The sequence below is a fragment of the Salmo salar genome, chromosome ssa23 (assembly GCF_905237065.1).
Source record: "Salmo salar chromosome ssa23, Ssal_v3.1, whole genome shotgun sequence".
Lineage (NCBI taxonomy): Eukaryota > Metazoa > Chordata > Actinopteri > Salmoniformes > Salmonidae > Salmo > Salmo salar.
In genome coordinates, this window is record NC_059464.1 from 1,383,083 (window position 1) to 1,407,568 (window position 24,486).

A 24,486-nucleotide genomic window follows, 5' to 3' on the forward strand; every position below is an offset into this window, starting at 1 on the left:
ATATTTTATTTGAATAGTCCCTCACAAATGGTTCATAGAGGTTCAACTAACTTTCCACTAGCCCTAAACCTAACTCAAGTTGTTGCATATCAGGAAGGAATAGGGCAGGGTTCCTGAATAGGCGGCCCCCCAGGTTTTCTGAGCAAAAATAACAAATTAGTTTTATTTGTAATACTTTTCGTTGTTGGACATAAGACTATAAAATCACCAGGAAATCAACTCAGTTATTTTAATTTAGAAAATCTATTAGCACGTTTTCCCATGCATAAATGGAGGCATATGTGATTGTATCCAAATGTAATCAAGGTTTGAATTAAAAAATATATATATATATTGTGAGTGTACAAAACATTAAGAACACCTTCCTAATATTGAGCTGCAACCTCCCTCCTCCTTTTTGCCTTCAGAACAGCCTCAATTCGTCGGGACATGGACTCTACAAGGTGTCAAGCATTCCACAGGGATGCTGACCATGTTTACACCAATGCATTCCACAGTTGTGTCAAGTTTGCTGGATGTTCTTTGGCTGGTGGACCATTCTTGATAAACTGTTGAGTGTGAAAAACCCAGCATACCCTGTACTATCATAACCCTTTCAAAGGCACTTAAATATTTGTATTTATTATGGATCTCCATTAGCTGCTGCCAAAGCAGCAGCTACTCTTCCTGGGGTCCAGCAAAATTAAGGTAGTTTATACAATTTTAAAACATTACAATACATTCACAGATTTCACAACACACTGTGTGCCCTCCGGCCCCTACTACCACATATCTACATTACTAAATCCATGTGTATGTATAGTGCGTATGTATCGTGTGTGTATGCATGTGTATGTGCCAATGTTTGTGTTGCTTCACAGTCCCCGCTGTTCCATAAGGTTTTTTTTTTTTAAATGATCTGTTTTTAAAATGTAATTTTACTGCTTGCGTGAGTTACTTGAGTCATGGCTCTATGTAGTACTGTGTACCTCCCATAGTCTGTTCTGGATTTGGGGACTGTGAAGAGACTTCTTGTGGGGTGTGCATGGGTGTCCGAGCTGTGTGCCAGTAGTTTAGACAGACATCTCGGTGCATTCAACATGTCAATACCTCTCATAAATAAAAGTAGTGATGAAGTCAATCTCTCCTCCACTTTCAGCCAGGAGAGATTGACATGCATATGCATATTATTAATATAGCTCTTTGTGTACATCCAAGGGCCAGCCGTGCTGCCCTGTTCTGAGCCAATTGCAATTTTCCTAAGTCCTTTTTTGTGGCAGATGACCACACGACTGGACATTAGTGACGGTGCGACAAAACTAGGGCCTGGAGGACCTGCCTTGTTGATAGTGTTGTTAACATCGCTTTATTATAAACAGACTTCTCCCCATCTTAGCTACTAATGCATCAATATGTTTTGACCATGACGGTTTACAATCTAGTGTTACTCCAAGCAGTTTAGTCATCTCAACTTGCTCAATTTCCACATTATTTAGTTTAAATTTAGGGTTTAGTGAGTGTTTTGTTCCAAATACAATGCTTTTAGTTTTAGAAATATTTAGGGCTAACTTATTCCTTGCCACCCACTCTGAAACAACTAACTGCAGCTCTTTGTTGAGTGTTGCAGTAATTTTAGTCGCTGTAGTAGCTGACGTGTATAGTGTTGAGTCATCCGCATACAGAGAAACTCTGGCTTTACTCAGTCAGTGGCATGTCGTTAGTAAACATTGAAAAAAGCAAGGGGCCTAAACAGCTACCCTGGGGAATTCCTGATTCTACCGCGATTATATTTGATAGGCTTCCATTAAGGAACACCCTCTGTGTTCTGTTAGACAAGTAACTCTTTCCACATTATAGCAGGGGGTGTAAAGCCATAACACACATGTTTTTCCAGCAGCAGACTATGATCAATAATTTCAAAAGCTGCACTAAAGTCTAACAAGACAGCCCCCACAATCATTTTATTATCAATATCTCTCAGCCAATCATCAGTCATTTGTGTAAGTGCCGGCTGAAAGTCTGTTGTCAATTTTACTGTAACAATACAATAGCATTGTATCTGGTCAAACACTATTTTTTCCAGAAGGTTACTAAGGAGTAACAGGCTGATTGGTCGGGCTGATTGGTAACAGGCTGATTGGTCGGCTATTTGAGCCAGTAAAGGGGGCTTTACTATTCTTGGGTAGCGGAATGACTTTAGCTTCCCTCCAGGCCTGAGGGCACACGCTCTCTAGTAGGCTTAAATTGAAGATGTGGCAATATCGTCTGCTATTATCCTCAGTAATTTTCTATCTAGATTGTCAGACCTTGGTGGCTTGTCATTGTTGATAGACAACAATAATTGTTCCACCTCTTCCACAATGACTTTATGGAATTCAAAAGTACAATTCTTGTCTTTCAGAATTTGGTCCGATATACTTGGATGTGTAGTTTCAGCGTTTGTTGCTGGCATGTCATCCCTAAGTTTGCTTATCTTTCCAATGAAAAAGTCATTAAAGTAGTTTGCAATATCAGTGGGCTTTGTGATGAATGAGCCATCTGATTCAATGAATGAAGGAGCCGAGTTGGCTTTTTTCCCAAAAATGTCATTTAAGGTGCCCCAAAGCTTTTTACTCTCATTCTTTATATAATTTCTTGGTTTCATAGTGTAGTTTATTTTTATTTAGATTAGTCACATTATTTCTTAACCTCTTACATCTAGACGTTCCGCTAGCGGAACACCTGCTCCAATATCCAATGATAGGCGTGGCGCGAATTACAAATTCCTCAAAAATACAAAAACTTCAATTTTTCAAACATATGACTATTTCACAGCATTTTAAAGATAAGACTCTCCTTTATCTAACCACACTGTCCGATTTCAAAAAGGCTTTACAGCGAAAGCAAAACATTAGATTATGTCAGCAGAGTACCAAGCCAGAAATAATCAGACACCCATTTTTCAAGCTAGCATATAATGTCACAAAAACCCAGAAGACAGCTAAATGCAGCACTAACCTTTGATGATCTTCATCAGATGACACACCTAGGACATTATGTTATACAATACATGCATGTTTTGTTCAATCAAGTTCATATTTATATAAAAAAAAAGCTTTTTACATTAGCATGTGACGTTCAGAACTAGCATACCCCCCGCAAACTTCCGGGGAATTTGCTAACAATTTACTAAATTACTCACGATAAACGTTCACAAAAAGCATAACAATTATTTTAAGAATTATAGATACATAACTCCTCTATTCACTCGATATGTCCTTTTTGGTGAAAGTGTTTCTTAGGCTAATTGTTAATATAAGCTATTAGCACATTTATGGGTTGCTTGATTGTTTTTAATGCTCTACTGGTAAGCTTATCAGAGGTAGACTTACTCATTTTATTTACATTGGAGCTTATAGTGCAGGGTGAGCTGCATGAAGTGGTCTTTCTACTATTGCGCACCGCCTCAGTGCTAACAGTGTAACTCTGGTTTATAGGCTCATGATTACTGCTTACAATAGCTGTAGGATAAACAGATGTATTTTGGCGCAATTAGGGGTACATAAATTACATTGTGTTTGCAATGCCCCTAAGATCATGTACATTTGATGCAGCATTATGATGTCTCGTTGTCACAATGGTACGGATTAACTGTGCTGGTCCTGGATCATTTACCAGTCATTGTTTCAACGCAGCCTTGAAATGGGTGAACACAGTCCAAGAGCCAAGATGATTTTGATGGACTCCGTCGTTCCTGTCGAGTATCATCTGTTTCCAGAAGGTGTCAAATGTATCAATAAAAGTGACTCCAGCAGAGCTACAGTAGTATTTTAGGCAAATGTGTAATGCCAGCAGTCTGCTGAATCTATCACACCCGTGGCCCAACGATGGTACTGGACCTGAAATTATTGGCTGTTTTTTGGAGTCTTTTAATGCTAAAATAAGTTCTTTAAAATCAATTTTCAAATGTTCCGAGCTAGCCTTCCTGATGTCTTTTGACCCCACATTTACTATGACATTGTCAGCTCCCGGCATCTGTGGTAGAACAGTCAGAAGCAGCCTTGTTATGTCCTGTACTCGTGCTCCTGGGTAGCACAGGGTTTTTCCCTTGGGGAGAGAGTTGTTTCTCACCATAGAGCTGCCTATGATGACAGCTGGGGATGTTGAATGGGCCGGTCTCTCAGGCAGCCTGTCTTGCCCATTCACCCTCTGAATGGCACACATACACAATCCATGTCTCAAGGCTTAAAAATCCTTCTTCAACCTGTCTCCTCCCCTTCACCTATACACTGATTGAAGTGGATTTAGCAAGTGACATCAATAAGGGATCATAGACTAACCAGGTGAATCTAAGTGAAAGCTACAGTTGAAGTCGGAAGTTTACATACACTTAGGTTGGAGTCATTAAAACTAGTTTTTCAACCACTCCACAAATTTCTTGTTAACAAACTATAGCTTTGGCAAGTAGGTTATGACTTATACTTTGTGCATGACACAAGTCATTTTTCCAACAATTGTTTACAGACAAATTATTTCACTTATAATTCACTGTATCACAATTCCAGTGGGTCAGAAGTTTACATACACTAAGTTGACTGTGCCTTTAAACAGCTTGGAAAATTGCAGAAAATGATGTCATGGCTTTAGAAGCTTCTGATAGGCTAATTGACATAATTTGAGTCAATTGGAGGTGTACCTGTGGATGTATTTCAAGGTCTACCTTCAAACTCAGTGCCTCTTTGCTTGACATCATGACAAAATCAAAAGAAATCAGCCAAGACCTCAGAAAAAGAATTGTAGACCTCCACAAGTCTGGTTCATCCTTGGGAGCAATTTCCAAACGTTACCACGTTCATCTGTACAAACAATAGTATAAACACAGTGGGACCACGCAGCTGTCATATCGCTCAGGAAGGAGAAGCGTTCTGTCTCCTAGAGATGAACGTACTTTGGTACGAAAAGTGCAAATCAATCCCAGGACAACAGCAAAGGACCTTGTGAAGATGCTGGAGGAAACGGGTACAAAAGTATCTATATCCATAGTAAAACGAGTCCTATGTCGACCTAACCTGAAAGGCCGCTCGGCAAGGAAGAAGTCACTGCTCCAAAACCGCCATTAAAAAAGCCAGACTACGGTTTGCAACTGCACATGGGGACAAAGATCGTACTTTTTGGAGAAATGTCCTCTGGTCTGATGAAACAAAAATAGAACTGTTTGGCCATAATGACCATCATTATGTTTAGAGGAAAAAGGGGGAGGCTTGCAAGCCGAAGATCACCATCCCATCCGTGAAGCACGGGGGTAGCAGCATCATGTTGTGGGGGTGCTTTGCTGCAGGAGGGACTGGTGCACTTCACAAAATAGATGGGAAATGATGTGGATATATTGAAGCAGCTTCTCAAGACATCAGTCAGGAAGTTAAAGCTTGGTTGCAAATGGGTCTTCCAAATGGACAATGACCCCAAGCCTATTTCCAAAGGTGTGGCAAAATGGCTTAAGGACAACAAAGTCAAGGTATTGGAGTGGCCATCACAAAGCCCTGACCTCAATCGTATAGAAACTTGGTGGGCAGAACTGAAAAAGTGTGTGCGAGCAAGGAGGCCTACAAACCTGACTCAGTTACACCAGCTCTGTCAGGAGGAATGGGCCAAAATTCACCTAACTTATTGTGGGAAGGTTGTGGAAGGCTACCCGAAACGTTTGACCCAAGTTAAACAATTTAAAGGCAATGATACCAAATATTAATTGGGTGTATGTAAACTTCTGACCAACTGGGAATGTGATGAAATAAATAAATAAATCATTCTCTCTACTATTATTCTGACATTTCACGTTCTTGAAATAAAGTGGTGATCCTAACTGACCTAAGACAGGGAATTTTTTCTAGGATTAAATGTCAGGAATTGTGGAACACTGAGTTTAAATGTATTTTGCTAAGGTATGTAAACTTCCGACTTCAACTGTATATCATGAAAAGAGCAGGTGTTCTTAATCTTTTGTATACTCAGTGTTTGGGCCTCATGTGGTCAATTTGCAGCATACAAATTATTTATAACTATGTTCCAACCATCCGCTCAAGAAATAAATGCTCCATGGCTGAATGTAATTGGGGGCCCTGGAATAGGACGAACTCTTGGTCACAATTAACAACTTGATACTTTATTTATCTAAATATTAAAATAACGATGTTTAGGCCGTCAATGGCCTTCATCAGAATGTTGTTGCATATCAAGTAGCACTTGATCGATGTATTTATTATTTAGGTTTGTACGCCTTTTATAGGGGGCTACCTAAATAAAGTTTTGCCCCCAAACAACGTTACAATGATGGAAAAAAAACAGAACAACCGACAATGCCAAACAGAAGCTAAGTAAAGTGGCATAGGCCTCTCATTTGCTACATTAGTCTTCAAATGGTCACCCTGCTACCATTTTTTAAAAGGATAGGTAATCGATATATATTTATTACATTACATTTACATTTAAGTCATTTAGCAGACGCTCTTATCCAGAGCGACTTACAAATTGGTGCATTCACCTTATGATATCCAGTGGAACAACCACTTTACAATAGTGCATCTAAATCTTTTAAGGGGGGGGGGTTAGAAGGATTACTTTATCCTATCCTAGGTATTCCTTAAAGAGGTGGGGTTTCAGGTGTCTCCGGAAGGTGGTGATTGACTCCGCTGTCCTGGCGTCGTGAGGGAGCTTGTTCCACCATTGGGGTGCCAGAGCAGCGAACAGTTTTGACTGGGCTGAGCGGGAACTGTGCTTCCTCAGAGGTAAGGGGGCCAGCAGGCCAGAGGTGGATGAACGCAGTGCCCTTGTTTGGGTGTAGGGCCTGATCAGAGCCTGAAGGTATGGAGGTGCCGTTCCCTTCACAGCTCCGTAGGCAATCACCATGGTCTTGTAGCGGATGCGAGCTTCAACTGGAAGCCAGTGGAGAGAGCGGAGGAGCGGGGTGACGTGAGAGAACTTGGGAAGGTTGAACACCAGACGGGCTGCGGCGTTCTGGATGAGTTGTAGGGGTTTAATGGCACAGGCAGGGAGCCCAGCCAACAGCGAGTTGCAGTAATCCAGACGGGAGATGACAAGTGCCTGGATTAGGACCTGCGCCGCTTCCTGTGTGAGGCAGGGTCGTACTCTGCGAATGTTGTAGAGCATGAACCTACAGGATCGGGTCACCGCCTTGATGTTAGTGGAGAACGACAGGGTGTTGTCCATGATCACGCCAAGGTTCTTAGCACTCTGGGAGGAGGACACAAGGGAGTTGTCAACCGTGATGGCGAGACCATGGAATGGGCAGTCCTTCCCCGGGAGGAAGAGCAGCTCCGTCTTGCCGAGGTTCAGCTTGAGGTGGTGATCCGTCATCCACACTGATATGTCTGACAGACATGCAGAGATGCGATTCGCCGCCTGGTTATCAGAAGGGGGAAAGGAGAAGATTAATTGCGTGTCGTCTGCATAGCAATGATAGGAGAGACCATGTGAGGATATGACAGAGCCAAGTGACTTGGTGTATAGCGAGAATAGGAGAGGGCCTAGAACAGAGCCCTGGGGGACACCAGTGGTGAGAGCGCATGGTGCAGAGACAGATTCTCGCCACGCCACCTGGTAGGAGCGACCTGTCAGGTAGGACGCAATCCAAGCGTGGGCCGCGCCGGAGATGCCCAACTCGGAGAGGGTGGAGAGGAGGATCTGATGGTTCACAGTATCAAAGGCAGCAGATAGGTCTAGAAGGATGAGAGCAGAGGAGAGAGAGTTAGCTTTAGCAGTGCGGAGAGCCTCCGTGACACAGAGAAGAGCAGTCTCAGTTGAATGCCCAGTCTTGAAACCTGACTGATTAGGATCAAGAAGGTCATTCTGAGAGAGATAGCAGGAGAGCTGGCCAAGGACGGCCATATGTATGTATAATATATGTGTATCTCTCAACTGTTTTAGCATCTGGCAAATTGTGCATGGAGAGCACTTGGCTGCAATCCATAATTTCATTAATTTGCTTGACAGGCAAAAGGTTAAAGGTCCAATGCAGCTGTTTTTATAGCAATATAAAAAAAAATTCTGGCTAACAATTAATTACCTTACTGTAAGAGTTTTCAATTAAAATGGTCAAAAAATAAACAAATCAATGTCTCAAGCAAGAATTTTGCTTTGACTGTCTTGGAGTGGTCTGAGTGCGGAGGGGAAAACTGAAAACAACCTCTTATTGGCAGAGAGGTTCGGAATAGGACTGTTGTGGTGACCGTATTACTGCCACACCGGCGGCCACGAGTCATGTAGACAGTCAAATTCCACGTGATCGCTTAGTCACGGTAATTAGTCTTCTCCAAGCTCTGATGCTCCTGTTGGTCATATATGCCTACCAAACTTGCTAACTGCCTCGTACTCAGCACTCTATTGTCCCTCTAATCACTCTGACATCTATGCAAATGTAATCGAAAATCTAATCAAACACTTAATGAGAGACCATGAGCTCATGTTGCGCAACATTTCTATAGGCAATGCAATTGCAGGAGAAAACGGAGTGATGGCCTCTATTAAAAAGAGGAGGATCCCATCAGCCTTCTATAGGCTAGGCCTACTATATTTATTTCTCAACTTTCCTAATATTAAACACATTGTTTATCTTTACAACAGGAGTATAGCCTACCTGGCTGGCATGAAAATGAACCACAGGAAAAGCGTCCTCCCTTCGCTGTACATTGTCTATGCACGTATTTCTTCCCTCTGCCCCTGTGCCGAGACAGGTGCGTGATAATGTTCCATTCTAAATCAAAACAAATTTCACACATATATTTAAAGACAAGATTGAATCAAGAATAGTCTGATGGGTGACAATATTAGCATATCACTTGTGAATTATATATTATCACTTGTGAATGATGCCCAGCATAAGGCAAGAAACGATACCTTTTTTTTGCGACTTTTTCTAATCCTAGTCGCACACCTCATTTAGCCTAGCCCATAGGCCTATATGTTTTGATAAGGTTTGTATCACAACTAAAGTGACCAAATTAAGCACATTAATCCACTTTACAAGGGGTGTAGAGCCTAACTGGCATACATAAGCAGCATGTGAGTTTCAAGTTTGGGTAAGATAATTTTCACCATTAAAAATGCACCTTTTTAATAAAAGCATTACATGCATAATTGCAATTGCAGTCACTTTTTATAATGATGTTTTCCTGCTAATGGAACATTTGTGCTTATAGCCTACTGCCATGTGCACATTGCTGCTCTTATAATGTGAAGAAGTAGCCTAATAGTTTATCAACATTCTAAGCTAAACGTTCTGATCTGTTGCGTCAGCCACATTGTGTAAAGTTTTTTTGTATTAATTTGGGCTTTATCATCCCAGACTATGTTTGGAATATTTATTTCTCGCACAGAATAGGTAAACTTTTGTACTATGGGGGATAGTAGATTGACATAGGCTAGTGCGTTTGCTGTTCATTAGGCCTACTCATCTTGTTGGCTGACGAAAAGGAAATGTGGACAGTTCTTCCAATATTTTTAATATGCACCCTGGAATTGGATAAGGACGCGCTCAGTTGCGTCGCCGATGTGTCTGTCTTCTCTTGTAGCCAGTGGTGTAAAGTACTTAAGTAAAAATACTTAATAGTACTACTTAAGTATTTTTGGGGGGTATCTATACTTAACTATTTATTTTTTTGACTACTTTTACTTCACTACATTCCTAAAGAAAATAATGTACTTTTTACTCCATAAAACTCCCTGACCCAAAAGTCATTTTGAAGGCTTAGCAGGACAGGAAAATGTCCAATTCACTCACATATCACGAGAGCATGTGGTCATCCATAGTGCCTCTGATCTGGCAGACTCATTAAACACAAGTGCATCATTTGTAAATTATGTCTTGAGTGTGCCCCTGGATATCTGTACATTTTTAAAAACAAGAAAATGGTGCCTTCTGCTTTGCTTAATATAAGGAATTTCTAGTAGTTTTTACTTTTGTAACTTAAGTATATTTACAACCAAGTACTTTTAAGCTTTTACTCAAGTAGTATTTTACTGGGTGACTAACTTTTACTTGAGTAACTTTCTATTAAGATATCTATACTTTCACTCAAGTATCACAATTGGGTACTTTTTCCACCACTGCTTGTAGCCTGTGAGGAAAAACCTGATCACGTGATGGAGGGCCATGTGAGTGTGAGGTGCTTCGGAGCGCGCAGCACTCAGGAAGAAGGGTACAGCTCAGCTCTCCAGGCCAAGGGCACAACGGCCACTGGCCGCAAAAGGCATGGATTATTTTTAGGGTACACTACGACTACTCAAAGGGGATGCCGCCGTGAAATTCTAGGCATTATCAAGTGCTTGTCAAATTGTGAATAAGAGACTGATGAAGTGTGTAAAGCCTGCACAAAAAAATCTAAGCAGAGCTCATGCCTTTCAAGTGACTTTTTTCACATCATCAGAGTCGCATCATGCAGCCTTACAATGTATTAAAAATCAAAACATATAGCCCAACGTTTGTATTTTGACTACTCCGGGCCTTAAACATTTGCATTTGCAATTGGAAGCCTTTATTATAGGTTATCATCCCAATGTCATCATCCAGTCCTATGCAAACTCTATGTACAGTTGCAGTACAAGGCTGAGAAAGTTTGTGAACCCTTTAGAGTTTTCTGTATTTCTGCATAAATGTGACCTAAGATCTTCAAAACAAGCTAACATGCTCTCCCCTGTAATGGTGAGAGCATGTTGGCATGTTTTGTTGTAGCCTCTGTAACCTTATCACTCATCATTATTCAAGAAAAATCTGGAATGAAATCATGATCATGGCAATATCAGGATTAATTTAGGAGTGTTCAGAAAAGTAATCTATTATTACATACACCTTAGCCAAATACATTTAAACTCAGTTTTTCACAATTCCTGACATTTAATCCTAGAAAAAATTCCCTGTCTTAGGTTAGTTAGGATCACCACTTTATTTTAAGAATGTGAAATGTCAGAATAATAGTAGAGAATGATTTATTTCAGCTTTTATTTCTTTCATCAAATTCCCAGCGGGTCAGAAGTTTACATACACTCAATTAGTATTTGGTTGCATTGCCTTTAAATTGTTTAACTTGGGTCAAACGTTTTGGTTAGCCTTCCACAAGCTTTCTACAATAAGTTGGGTGAATTTTGGCCCATTCCTCCTGACAGAGCTGGTGTAACTGATCTGGTGTAACTCCTAGCTAGCACACGCTTTTTCAGTTCTGCCATCAAATTTTCTATGGGATTGAGGTCAGGGCTTTGTGATGGCCACTCCAATACCTTGACTTTGTTGTCCTTAAGCAATTTTGCAACAACTTTGGAAGTATACTTGGGGTCATTGTCCATTTGGAAGACCCATTTGCGACCAAGCTTTAACTTCCTGACTGATGTCTTGAGAAGCTGCTTCAATATATCCACATCATTTTCCATCTATTTTGTGAAGTGCACCAGTCCCTCCTGCAGCAAAGCACCCCCACAACATGATGCTGCTACCCCCGTGCTTCACGGTTGGGATGGTGATCTTCGGCTTGCAAGCCTCCCCCTTTTTCCTCTAAACATAATGATGGTCATTATGGCCAAACAGTTCTATTTTTGTTTCATCAGACCAGAGGACATTTCTCCAAAAAGTACGATCTTTGTCCCCATGTGCAGTTGCAAACTGTAGTCTGTTTTTTTTATGGCAGTTTTGGAGCAGTGGCTTCTTCCTTGCTGAGCGGCCTTTCAGGTTATGTTGATATAGGACTCGTTTTACTGTGGATATAGATACTTTTGTACCTGTTTCCTCCAGTATCTTCACAAGGTCCTTTGTTGTTGTTCTGGGATTGATTTGCACTATTCGACCCAAGTACGTTCATCTCTAAGAGACAGAACGCGTCTTCTTCCTGAGTGGTATGACGGCTGCGTGGTCCCATGGTGTTTATACTTGCGTACTATTGTTTGTACAGATGAACGTGGTACCTTCAGGCGTTTGGAAATTGCTCCCAAGGATGAACCAGACTTGTGGAGGTCTACAATTTGTTTTTCTGGGGTCTTGGCTGAATTCTTTTTATTTTGCCATGATGTCAAGCAAAGAGGCACTGAGTTTGAAGGTTCTGACCCACTGGAATTGTGATACAGTGAGTTATAAGTGAAATAGTCTGTCTGTAAACAATTGTTGGAAAAATGACTTGTCATGCACAAAGTAGATGTCCTAACCGACTTGCCCAAAACTATAGTTTGTTAACAAGAAATGTGTGGAGTGGTTGAAAAACGAGTTTTAATGACTCCAACCTAAGTGTATGTAAACTTCCGACTTCAACTGCATACTACAAGTTTGTTGAGTTACAAGCGGGATGTAGTCATTCCGTGCAACGAATATGGGACCAAATACTAATCTTGTGACTACATTAATACACTTTTATTGAGCTCAATAATATAGAGGTTCACATACTAGGTCCAATTTTTGCAGCAGTACTGAAAATGCTAAAGGGTTCACAAACTTTATCTCACCACTTTGTATATTCCTATATATTCAGTATGTACAGTAGGGCCATGGTGAAACCAGTTTCGCGCTACTTGTTAGTATCGTGACAAGGAAACAATACATAAAGCGGATTTAACTTCTTCAGAGAAACAGCCCTAATGTTGGAAATTAACATCATTATGTTGTCATCCAGAGTCACACTTATTTGTTTTCCAAGCTATAGCACACAATATTTCACATACAACAGGTTTTTTAAAGACCAAAGAGTTTGGTCTGCTTTGTGTTTACATTTTGACATGGAAAACATCTTGCCCAAATGTACATTTATATTGCTCTTCAATAAGTATATTTTGGGGTTTTAGACATACTAACAGTAACACAATAAATTAACATACACAAAATGTACAGTATTGAGCTATGCCATTTCAAAAATAGGGTTTTCGAGGTGACAGTCACAATCAGATTGATGTTTAAAGTACATTTAGTTTCTTCTATTTTTTTGTTCAAAAGTGAGGCCACCACTTCTTTGATTGTGGACAGGTACCCTGATGTATGTGTGTGTGTGTGTGTGTGTGTGTGTGTGTGTGTGTGTGTGTGTGTGTGTGTGTGTGTGTGTGTGTGTGTGTGTGTGTGTGTGTGTGTGTGTGTGTGTGTGTGTGTGTGTGTGTGTGTGTTGTTTTTGCCGTGATCGTGTGTTGTTTTTGCCGTGATCGTGTGTATAATTCCTAATGCTACTACTGGAGAAGTAAAGGCTACGGAATGCATTTTTGCTGTGATGTTATCACAAATTGATGTGTGTGTTACTGCAGCTGATCCAGTCTCCTACCATGTCCTCCCTGAGGCTGGTTTTGCTCAAGACCTCGTCCGAGGAGCTGGCCTGCCCGCGGGAGGATTTGAGCGTGGCACGGAAAGACGAGCTGCGCAAACTGTTGCTGGAGCAGGTCCCCACAGTGCTGGGACTACTGACAGGTGAGCAACTTCACCCATTCATTACAATGTGAAGTTGGGAGGTGAAACACTGGCCATTCACCAAGCGGAGTGGTTGAAGGAGTTGGAGAAGGCAAAACTGCTCCAGCTCCTTCAAGTTGGATGGGTTCCGCTGGTGTACAGCAATCTTTAAGCCATACCACAGATTCTCAATTGGATTGAGGTCCGGGCTTTGACTAGGCCATTCCAAGACATTTAAATGTTTCCCCTTAAACCACTCGAGTGTTGCTTTAGCAGTATTCTTAGGGTCATTGTCCTGCTGGAAGGTGCACCTCCGTCCCAGTCTGAAATCTCCGGAAGACTGAAACAGATTTCCCTGAAGAATTTCCCTGTATTTAGCGCCATCCATCATTCCTTCAATTCTGACCAGTTTCCCAGTCCCTGCCGATGGAAAAACATCCCCACAGCATGATGCTGCCACCACCATGGGGTTCTCGGGGTGATGAGAGGTGTTGGGTTTGCGCCAGACATAGCGTTTTCCTTGATGGCCAAAAAGCTCAATTTTTGTCTCATCTGACCAGAGTACCTTCTTCCATATGTTTGGGGTATTTCCCATATGACTTTTTGCGAACAAAGCTCTGTGGAGTGTACGGCTTAAAGTGGTCCTATGGACAGATACTATCTCCCCTGTGGAGCTTTGCAGCTCCTTCAGGGTTATCTTTGGTCTCTTTGTTGCCTCTGATTAATGCCCTCCTTGTCTGGTCTGTGAGTTTTGGTGGGCGGCCCTCTCTTGGCAGGTTTGTTGTGGTGCCATATTCTTTCCATTTTTTAATAATGGTCTTTTTTTTTTTACTTCTCCACAACTTTCTCCCTGACCTGTTTGGAGAGAGCTCCTTGGTCTTCATGGTGCCGCTTCCTTGGTGGTGCCCCTTGCTTAGTGGTGTTGCAGACTCTGGGGCCTTTCAGAACAGGTGTGTGTATATACTGAGATCATGTGACAGATCATGTGACACTTAGATTGCACACAGGTGGACTTTATTTAATAAATTATGTGACTTCTGAAGGTAATTGGTTGCACCAGATCTTATTTAGGGTCTTCATTGCAAAGAGGGTGAATACATATGCACGCACCACTTTTAAACAAGTATTTTTTTTTATTTCACTTCACCAATTTGGACTATTTTGTGTATGGCCATTACATGAAATCCAAATAAAAATCCATTTAAATTACAGGTTGTGATTCAACAAAATAGGAAACGCCAAGGGGGATGAATACTTCTGCAAGTCACTGTATGTTAGTCAACCAAAATCGAGTAGGAGGTGCCATGGTTAAAGCAGTCTGGCTTGCTCTATAAAACTTGCACAGTACACTTGGGGAGAAAGGCACAACGCAGCTCTCTGGGCTGCAAAAAAGGCATGGAATTCGGGGCATTATCAAGTGCTTGTCAAATTCTGAATGAGAGACTATTGGAGTGTTTACAGCCTGCGCAAAATAACAAAGCAGAGCTCATGCCTTTCACTCTACTTTTTTCAAATCATCATTAGTCTCATCATGCAGCCTTACAAATCTTTTTTGCAAAATTAACAAATGTTGCCCACAGCCATTTGGCATAGCCACATCAGGACCTAACATAGGACAACTCAAGAGTATGCTATTATTTTCTTCTGGAAAAGACTACATTTTCTTCATATCATGCTTCTTTAGACCTGTCTAAAATAAATAATGGATTTATTATGAAGGTGTAGGCTATATTACATGGATTTATTTGACTTTTTAAAATGGCTTGAAGGCTGTGTGTGGAAGCCAGGAGATGCTACATTTGTTTATGTTAATTAACGGTCAATTACCGTGAGGCCGACAGTTATTTGCTTGACAATCACCAGCGGACACCGCCACAGCCCTAGTGCTGACTGAACATGTTTGTCCAAGAGGAAGATGAGTTCTTGCTGGCTATCATTAACAAGTGTCGACTCCTCATTCAGTTCCCATGGCACTTACAACGTTTTTGTTTTTTCACAGTGCAGTGCATTTCAAATGCTCCTTGCTTGATGTGATGCGTGCCTATACAGAATCCTTTGGTTCTATCAATAGCATGCTTCCAGTTACAGTGCCTTCCTAAAGTATTCACACACCTTTACTTTTTTCACTTTTTGTTGATACAATCTGAATTTAAAATAGATTAAATGTAGATTTTTTTTTGTCACTGGCACAATACCCCCATTATTATTTATTTGTAAACACAATACCCCATCAAGCGGAATTATGTTTTTGTAAATGTTTTACAAATTCATTCAAAAAGAAAAGCTTAAATGTCGTCAGTCTAATTATTCAACATCTTTTGTTATGGCAAGCCTAAGTTCAGAATTAAAAATGTGTTTAGCAAGTCACATAATAAGTTAAGCAAACAGATTCAACCACAAAGACGAGAGGTTTTCCAATGCCTCGCAAAGAAAGGCACCTACTGGTAGATGGGTAATAAAAATAAAAAAGCAGGCATTTAATATCCGTTTGAGCATGGTGAAGTTATTAATTACGCTTTGGATGGTGTATAAATACACCCAGTCACTACAAAGATACAGGCGTCCTTCCTAACTCAATTGCCAGAGAGAAACCATAAGGGCAATGGTGACTTTAAAACAGTTACAGAGTTTTATGGCTGTAATGGGAGAACAGAGGATGGATCAACAAGATGAGTTACTCCACAATATTAACCTAATTGACAGTGAATAAAAAAATATTCCAAAACATGCATCCTGCAAAAAATGTGGCAAAGCAATTTACTTTTTGTCCTGAATACCTTTCATGTTTGTGGAAAATCTAATACAACACATTACTGAGTACGACTCTACGTAATTTTCATGCATAGTGGTGGTTGCATCATGTTATGCAGAGTTTTTCAGAACAAAAAAGAAATGGAATGGAACAAAGCACCACTTTCCACCAGACACTGGGAGATGAATTCACCTTTCAGCAGGATAATAACCTAAAACACAAGGCCAAATCTACGCTGGAGTTGTTCACCAAGAAGACAGTAAATGTCCATGCGTGGACATTTCCTGTTTTGACATAAATCTGCTTGAACATCCTATGGAAAGACCTGAAAATGGTTGTCTAGCAATGATCAACAACCAATTTGACAAAGCTTGAAGAATTTTGAAAAGAATAATGGGCAAATGTTGTACAATTCATGTGTGAAAACTCTTAGACTTACCCAGAAAGACGCACACCTGTAAAAGCTGCCAAAGGTGATTCTAACATGTATTGACCCAGGAAGTTGAATTCTTATCTAATGAAAATATATTAGTGTTTTATTTTTTCTCACAAATGTATTTTGTGTAGATTGTTGACATAAAATGACAAATGGTATGACTGTCACGTCCTGACCAGCAGATGGAGCTGTTGTTGTAGTTTTGGGGTCAGGACGTGGCAGTCTTGTGTGTGTGATTGTTCTGTGTTGGTCTTGTGACTCCTGATCAGGAACAGCTGGGGATCGTTGTTCCTGATTGGGAGTCATATATGTAGGAGTATGTTTGTCACTTGGTTTTGTGGGTAGTTGTTTTTGCACTGCGTGTTGTGTGCCTGCAAAACTGTTCCTGTCTTATATTTTGTTTGTATTGTTAAGTGGATGCTCTACTCCTTTATTTTTATTAAAGATGAGTATTCACATACCTGCTGCGCCTTGGTCCATTTCCACAGAAGACAGCCGTTACAGAACTACCCACCACCAAAGGACCAAGCAGCGGAGAAGAGGAAAAGAGGCAAGTGAGGGAGGAATGTTGGAGGCAGCCCCAAGAATTTTTTAGGGGGGGGCACAAGGGCTATTTGGCGGGGCGAGATTACAGCCCCAGGCCAGCTCCCCGTACCCTTGTAGGGCAGACTGGACAGGTCCCGTGCTTTGGGGTTGGGGCTGTGGTGAGGCCTGGGATTTTCAGGCCGGTAGGCAAGGTACCAGCGCCCCGCATGTGCCAGGGCGAAGTAAGCATCGAGCCGGAAGGGGTGATGCCAACCCTGCGCTCAAGACCACCAGTGCGCCCTTTCGGTCCGGTGTTTCCCGCCAGACGCACTAGCATGGAGGTGCGTGTCTCCGGGCTGGCACGTCCTATACCAGCCCCGCGCATCAGGAGTCTAGTGTGTCAACCCAGCCTCGCCAGTCAACCATCACCAGAGCTGCTCGCCAGTCAACAGTCTTCATCAGAGCTGCCCGCCAGTCAACAGTCATCATCAGAGCTGCCCGCCAGTCAACAGTCATCATCAGAGCTGCCCGCCAGTCAACAGTCATCATCAGAGCTGCCCGCCAGTCAACAGTCATCATCAGAGCTGCCCGCCAGTCAACAGTCATCGTCAGAGCTGCCCGCCAGTCAACAGTCATCGTCAGAGCTGCCCGCCAGTCAACAGTCATCGTCAGAGCTGCCCGCCAGTCAACAGTCATCGTCAGAGCTGCCCGCCAGTCAACAGTCATCGTCAGAGCTGCCCGCCAGTCAACAGTCATCGTCAGAGCTGCCCGCCAGTCAACAGTCGTCAGAGCTGCCCGCCAGTCAACAGTCGCCAGAGAGGTCAGACTGCGCTGAACTGCCGGAGTGGTCGGACTGCGCTGAACTGCCGGAGTGGTCGGACTGCGCTGAACTGCCGGAGTGGCCGGACTGCGCTGAACTGCCGGAGTGGCCGGACTGCGCTGAACTGCCGGAGTGGCCGGACTGCGCTGAACTGCCGGAGTGGCCGGACTGCGCTGAACTGCCGGAGTGGCCGGACTGCGCTGAACTGCCGGAGTGGCCGGACTGCGCTGAACTGCCGGAGTGGCCGGACTGCGCTGAACTGCCGGAGTGGCCGGACTGCGCTGTTCTGCCGGAGTGGCCGGACCGCTCTGCCGGAGTGGCCGGACTGCCCTGATCTGCCGGAGTGGCCGGACTGCCCTGTTCTGCCGGAGTGGCCGGACTGCCCTGTTCTGCCGGAGTGGCCGGACTGCCCTGTTCTGCCGGAGTGGCCGGACTGCCCTGTTCTGCCGGAGTGGCCGGACTGCCCTGTTCTGCCGGAGTGGCCGGACTGCCCTGTTCTGCCGGAGTGGCCGGACTGCCCTGTTCTGCCGGAGTGGCCGGACTGCCCTGTTCTGCCGGAGTGGCCGGACTGCCCTGTTCTGCCGGAGTGGCCGGACTGCCCTGTTCTGCCAGAGTGGCCGGACTGCCCTGTTCTGCCAGAGTGGCCGGACTGCCCTGTTCTGCCAGAGTGGCCGGACTGCCCTGTTCTGCCAGAGTGGCCGGACTGCCCTGTTCTGCCAGAGTGGCCGGACTGCCCTGTTCTGCCAGAGTGGCCGGACTGCCCGGTTCTGCCAGAGGTGCCCGCCTGCCCTGATCTGCCAGGGTGCCCGGCCTGTCAGGATCAGCCCGAGTGGTCCTCCTGCCCTCCGGTCCGGCCCGAGTGGTCCTCCTGCCCTCCGGTCCGGCCCGAGTGGTCCTCCTGCCCTCCGGTCCGGCCCGAGTGGTCCTCCTGCCCTCCGGTCCGGCCCGAGTGGTCCTCCTGCCCTCCGGTCCGGCCCGAGTGGTCCTCCTGCCCTCCGGTCCGGCCCGAGTGGTCCTCCTGCCCTCCGGTCCGGCCCGAGTGGCCCGCATGCCCTCCGGCCCGGCCCGAGTGGCCCGCATGCCTTCCGGCCCGGCCCGAGTGGCCCGCATGCCTTCCGGCCCGGCCCGAGTGGCCCGCATGCCTTCCGGCCCGGCCCGAGTGGCCCGCATGCCTTCCGGCCCGGCCCGAGTGGCCCGCATGCCTTCCGGCCCGGCCCGAGTGGCCCGCATGCCTTCCGGCCCGGCCCGAGGGGCCCTCCTGCTCTCCGGCCCGGCCCGAGGGGCCCTCCTGCTCTCCGGCCCGGCCCGAGGGGCCCTCGTGCTCCCCGGCCCGGCCCGAGGGGCCCTCCTGCTCCCCGGCCCGAGGGGCCCACCTGTCCTCCGGCCCGGCTCGAGGGGTCCGTCTGCCTGGCGCAGCTATCGGCTCCACCGAAGTGGGCGACGCCGAGGGTGGAGCAGGGTCCACGTCCTGCACCGGAGCCACCTCCAGGATAGGTGGGTTGGGGAGGGAGGGTGTAGCACAGTGCCGTCGTTGACGGCAGCCACCCTCCCTTCCCTCCCTTATTGTTTAGGGGTTATTGTTTATGGGTTTTGTTGGGGATTTTGTTTGTTGGTGGTTTTTCGTTGTTAGGTGCATTCCGGGGTCTGCACCTTGAGGGGGGGGTACTGTCACGTCCTGACCAGCAGATGGAGCTGTTGTTGTAGCTTTGGGGTCAGGACGTGGCAGTCTTGTGTGTGTGATTGTTCTGTGTTGGTCTTGTGACTCCTGATCAGGAACAGCTGGGGATCGTTGTTCCTGATTGGGAGTCATATATGTAGGAGTATGTTTGTCACTTGGTTTTGTGGGTAGTTGTTTTTGCACTGCGTGTTGTGTGCCTGCAAAACTGTTCCTGTCTTATATTTTGTTTGTATTAAGTGGATGCTCTACTCCTTTATTTTTATTAAAGATGAGTATTCACATACCTGCTGCGCCTTGGTCCATTTCCACAGAAGACAGCCGTTACAATGACAAAGTGGGTTGTGGGAAGTTGAAGCTCATCAAGGTTAAATAAAAGATCTACACAATAAAAAAAATACTCAAATACTCAAATGCTATTTAGAGAACAGGAAAAAACAAACAAAAATTACCCCGGACATTAGTTATCACCACAATATAAGATTTAAAGGTCTGTGGAACGGCATATATAATGTTAACCAGTACTAAAACATATCATAAATTGACTCATTTACTTGTGGAACAGTGAAACTTCAAATGCTGACAGCCATAGCTATTTCTTTCACCATAAAATTGCACCTTTATAATAAAAGATTACAAGCATCTATCATCGCATTTGCAGACTAATGTAATATAGGCTACTATTCCTAATGTGAGGAGTATATTGCATAGTCATTATTTATGTTAATAATATAACCCAATCACTGTTAGCAAGACACAGTTCTGAACAATGCCTTCCTTAGCGCGTAGGGACAGAGTAGGCCTAAACGGAGACCATTCATAGCATGGGGAAAATGTGGCATTTTATAAACCCTAACCAAATGGATCGCTCCTACGGAGTGAGTCACATGGCCATGGCTTGCTTTATAAAACAGGTAGACAGGCATCGAGGGACCAAAACAACTTTATTAAATGCAACCATCTAATCTAGGCCTGCGAAAAGGGGAGACACACATTTTACAATACATCCATCTAACCTGGAGGAGGAAATTAGTGTTGCCAAAAAAGCTTTCCAATGGTACTGATTTGAAGGATAAAGACAGTGAATATGTGCACACTCACAAGGAAAATATGGCAGATGCTCTCCACTGGTGCTAGTAATACAGGCTACTGTTTGGTCATTTGGGAGTTCAACATTTTGATAACTATGGACAGATTAGTATTTTCTTTGTCTTCTCTTTTCAGCAGTAACCATTTACTTTCTAAACAATTTTTTCCTACGATTGTATTTAGAAATATTTCAATAGGCCTATTTATCTGCTTTTCACTGGCCGATGCAACTCAGCCTACCAAATAGCTGATTGTTATTTGCCGGGCGCGGTGCCCAAATTGCGAGTTAAAACAATCCACAGCTACTTTTTAAAATAATCTAATGATCCTCTGTGGCCAAATCATGCACTCTGGGTAAGTATTTTGAATTATTTATTCATGTGTAGGCACGAGTAATTATATAACACATTTTGGCAAATTCAATTTGCCCCTAGACTATGCCGTCATCAATGTGAAAGTAACCGGTGCATAAAACAGCTAGCCATGAGGCTTACGAGGCCAAGTTCAAATGCTGACATCAAATTTAAAGCAATTGGCGCACTGCCTAAACGGCTGACTGGCAAAGCAAACTCTGGCACGGTCTCTGCTCTCTTGTGAGAGAAAGGGGCGCAGGCTGGCAGCTTCTCCCTGAGAGATGCTCAGCATCATCCTAAAGCCAGCCACCCAATATGTTAAACAGCTGTTGCATTTTAATCGGGATTGGAATGATTTTATTCAACTTTTTTGTAGCTTTATTCTACATTTTTGGTCTTGAGCTAGGGTATGGCGACTGCCATACCCAACTGACGCCCCTGAATTGTATGCATTTTGCCATGGCTAATGCTGTGTCCTCTGCTCAAACATTATAGCAAAATCAATGGGCATATGCTCTGAATGCCCAGTTTTTTACATTTTCTATTCTACCTAACTTTAGCTTTTATTTGATTGTTAGTGCTCAATGGTATTATACAAAAATAATAAAAATGAAATGTATATATTACGTCTATCTTTTCTGCATGCTTTCTATCTGGTTTTGGTGGTTTAAGATGACACAAACTGTTTTTTCATCCCAAAAATTACCGCTTAGATCGCCTGCGTAAGAATTTTCTATGTAGAAAAAACAATCTAATTAGCTCCGATGACTGTAATTTCCTCCATATTAAAGGGATAGATTTTGGCAATGAAGCCATCTATCTACATTTCAGAGACGGATGAACAGCTAGCATGCTAACTGTTCCTGTAGACTTAGTTTCTCGAGCCTGTGCTAATGACTATCTATAAACTTCCTTCATACTAGATGCAGACATGAAAATGGTAACCATGATGGTATTTTGTTGCAGCTAACGATATTCATAAAATACTTATTTTTCACACAAAAAATCTCCCCCAAATTATTTTTTTTCTTTATAAAAAAACAAAAAACAAAGGCGGACTCCCCTGCAGTACCTCGGGCCGCAGACCCCAGTTTGAAAACCCCTGGCCTAGGCTATGCACAGCCTGTTACTCCATCCAGCTCCTCATCATCAAAGATCAGAAACACCGGCCAGCCAGCTCCAAAAACTGTTTGTTTTTTGTTTCTGTGTTATCGTCTCTTTTATTTTGTAACTAAGTTCAGCTTAGTAGCTAGGTCTACTGTGTAGGGCTGACATCAATTACTTGACTGGTCGATTGTTTGGTCGACCTCAATGTTTTATTTATTTTTTCATTAGCATATATACAGTTGAAGTTGGAAGTTTACATACACTTAGGCTGGAGTCATTAGAACTCGTTTTTCAACCACTCCACACATTTCTTGTTAACAAACTATAGTTTTGAGAAGTTGGTTAGGACATCTACTTTGTGCATGACACAAGTCATTTTTCCAACAATTGTTTACAGACAGATTATTTCACTTATAATTCACTGTATCACAATTCCAGTGGGTCAGAAGTTTACATACACTAAGTTGACTGTGCCTTTAAACAGCTTGGAAAATTCCAGAAAGTTATTTAATGGCTTTAGAAGCTTCTGATAGGCTAATTGACATAATTTGAGTCAACTGGAGGTTTACCTGTGGATGTATTTCAAGGCCTACCTTCAAACTCAGTGCCTCTTTGCTTGACATCATGGCAAAATCAAAACAAATCAGCCAAGACCTCAGAAAAATAATTGTAGACCTCCACAAGTCTGGTTCATCCTTGGGAGCAATTTCCAAACGCCTGAAGGTACCACGTTCATCTGTACAAACAATAGTAAGCAAGTATAAACACCATGGAACCACGCAGCCGTCATACCACTCAGGAAGGAGACGCGTTCTGTCTCCTAGAGATGAACGTACTTTGGTCGAAAAGTGAAAATCAATCCCAGAACAACAACAAAGGACCTTGTGAAGATGCTGGAGGAAACCGGTACAAAAGTATCTTTATCCACAGTAAAACGAGTCCTATATCGACATAACCTGAAAGGCCGCTCAGCAAGGAAGAAGCCACTGCTCCAAAACTGCCATAAAAAAGCCAGACTACGGGTTTACAACTGCACATGGGGACAAAGATTGTACTTTTTGGAGAAAAGTCCTCTGGTCTGATGAAACAAAAATAGAACTGTTTGGCCATAATGACCATCGTTATTTTTGGAGGAAAAAGGGGGAGGCTTGCAAGCCGAAGATCCCATCCCAACTGTGAAGCACAGGGGTGGCAGCATCATGTTGTGGGGGTGCTTTGCTGCAGGAGGGACTGGTGCACTTCACAAAATAGATGGCATCATCAGGTAGGAAAATTATGTGGATATATTGAAGCAACTGCTCAAGACATCAGTCAGGAAGTTAAAGCTTGGTCGCAAATGGGTCTTCCAAATGGACAATGACCCCAAACATACTTCCAAAGGTGTGGCAAAATTGCTTAAGGACAACAAAGTCAAGATATTGGAGCGGCCATCACAAAGCCCTGACCTCAATCCCATAGAAAATTTGTGGGCAGAACTGAAAAAGCGTGTGCGAGCAAGGAAGCCTACAAACCTGACTCCAAACTTGACACCAGCTCTGTCAGGAGGAAGGGGTCAAAATTCACCCAACTTATTGTGGGAAGCTTGTGGAAGGCTACCTGAAATGTTTGACCCAAGTTCAACAATTTAAAGGCAATGCTACCAAATACTAATTGAGTGTATGTAAACTTCTGACCCACTGGAAATGTGATGAAAGAAATAAAAGCTGAAATAAATAATTCTCTTTAGTATTATTCTGACATATCTATTTCTTAAAATAAAGTGGTGAGCTTAAATGTATTTGGCTGAGGTGTATGTAAACTTCCGACTTCAGCTGTATACAGTACCAGTCAAAGGTTTGGACAGACCTACTCATTCCAGAGTTTTTCTTTATTTTTACTATTTTTACCATTACATACTGTATTTGATAACATTCCGCTCCAGTCATTACCATGAGCCCGTTTTCCCCAATTAGGTTGCCACCAACCTCCTATGATCTTTACCAACCCCCTTCTTTCTCTCCCTCCCATCGCTCTCTCTGTTCTGTGGGTTCTAGTGGTGTGATATGCACACATCCATAATAACACTTCTCTACATTTCTACCCTGCAGGTATCCTGGAGACGATTTGGGATAAGCACAGTGTTACGGCTGCCACCCCCCCTCCCTCTCCCACCTCAGGAGAAAGTGGTGAGAATGTGGGCTGTAAATCAGGTTGTTCACACCCTTTACGGATCTGATTCGATTGTATAGACTGGCTGTAAGTAGGTGATGCTACTGCTTTCACCAACCCAGTTATCTCAGATCAATAAGGGGGAGTGAACAATGGGGGAGGAGACAACTGTGCTAAGTGTATTTGTGAAGGTTGTATGACTATGT

The 24,486-nt window shown here is 43.4% G+C and overlaps 1 protein-coding gene across 1 annotated transcript in view; it reads left to right on the plus strand.

Annotated features, from left to right (window-relative positions):
* LOC106583883 (exportin-6) overlaps nt 1–24,486 on the plus strand; it is a 78,971-nt gene that overhangs the window by 18,216 nt on the left and 36,269 nt on the right. Inside the window, exons 5-6 of the mRNA XM_014168507.2 lie at nt 13,237–13,396; nt 24,220–24,297. Of these exons, the coding sequence (XP_014023982.1) occupies nt 13,237–13,396; nt 24,220–24,297 (238 nt within the window). The remainder of the gene's footprint in view (nt 1–13,236; nt 13,397–24,219; nt 24,298–24,486) is intronic.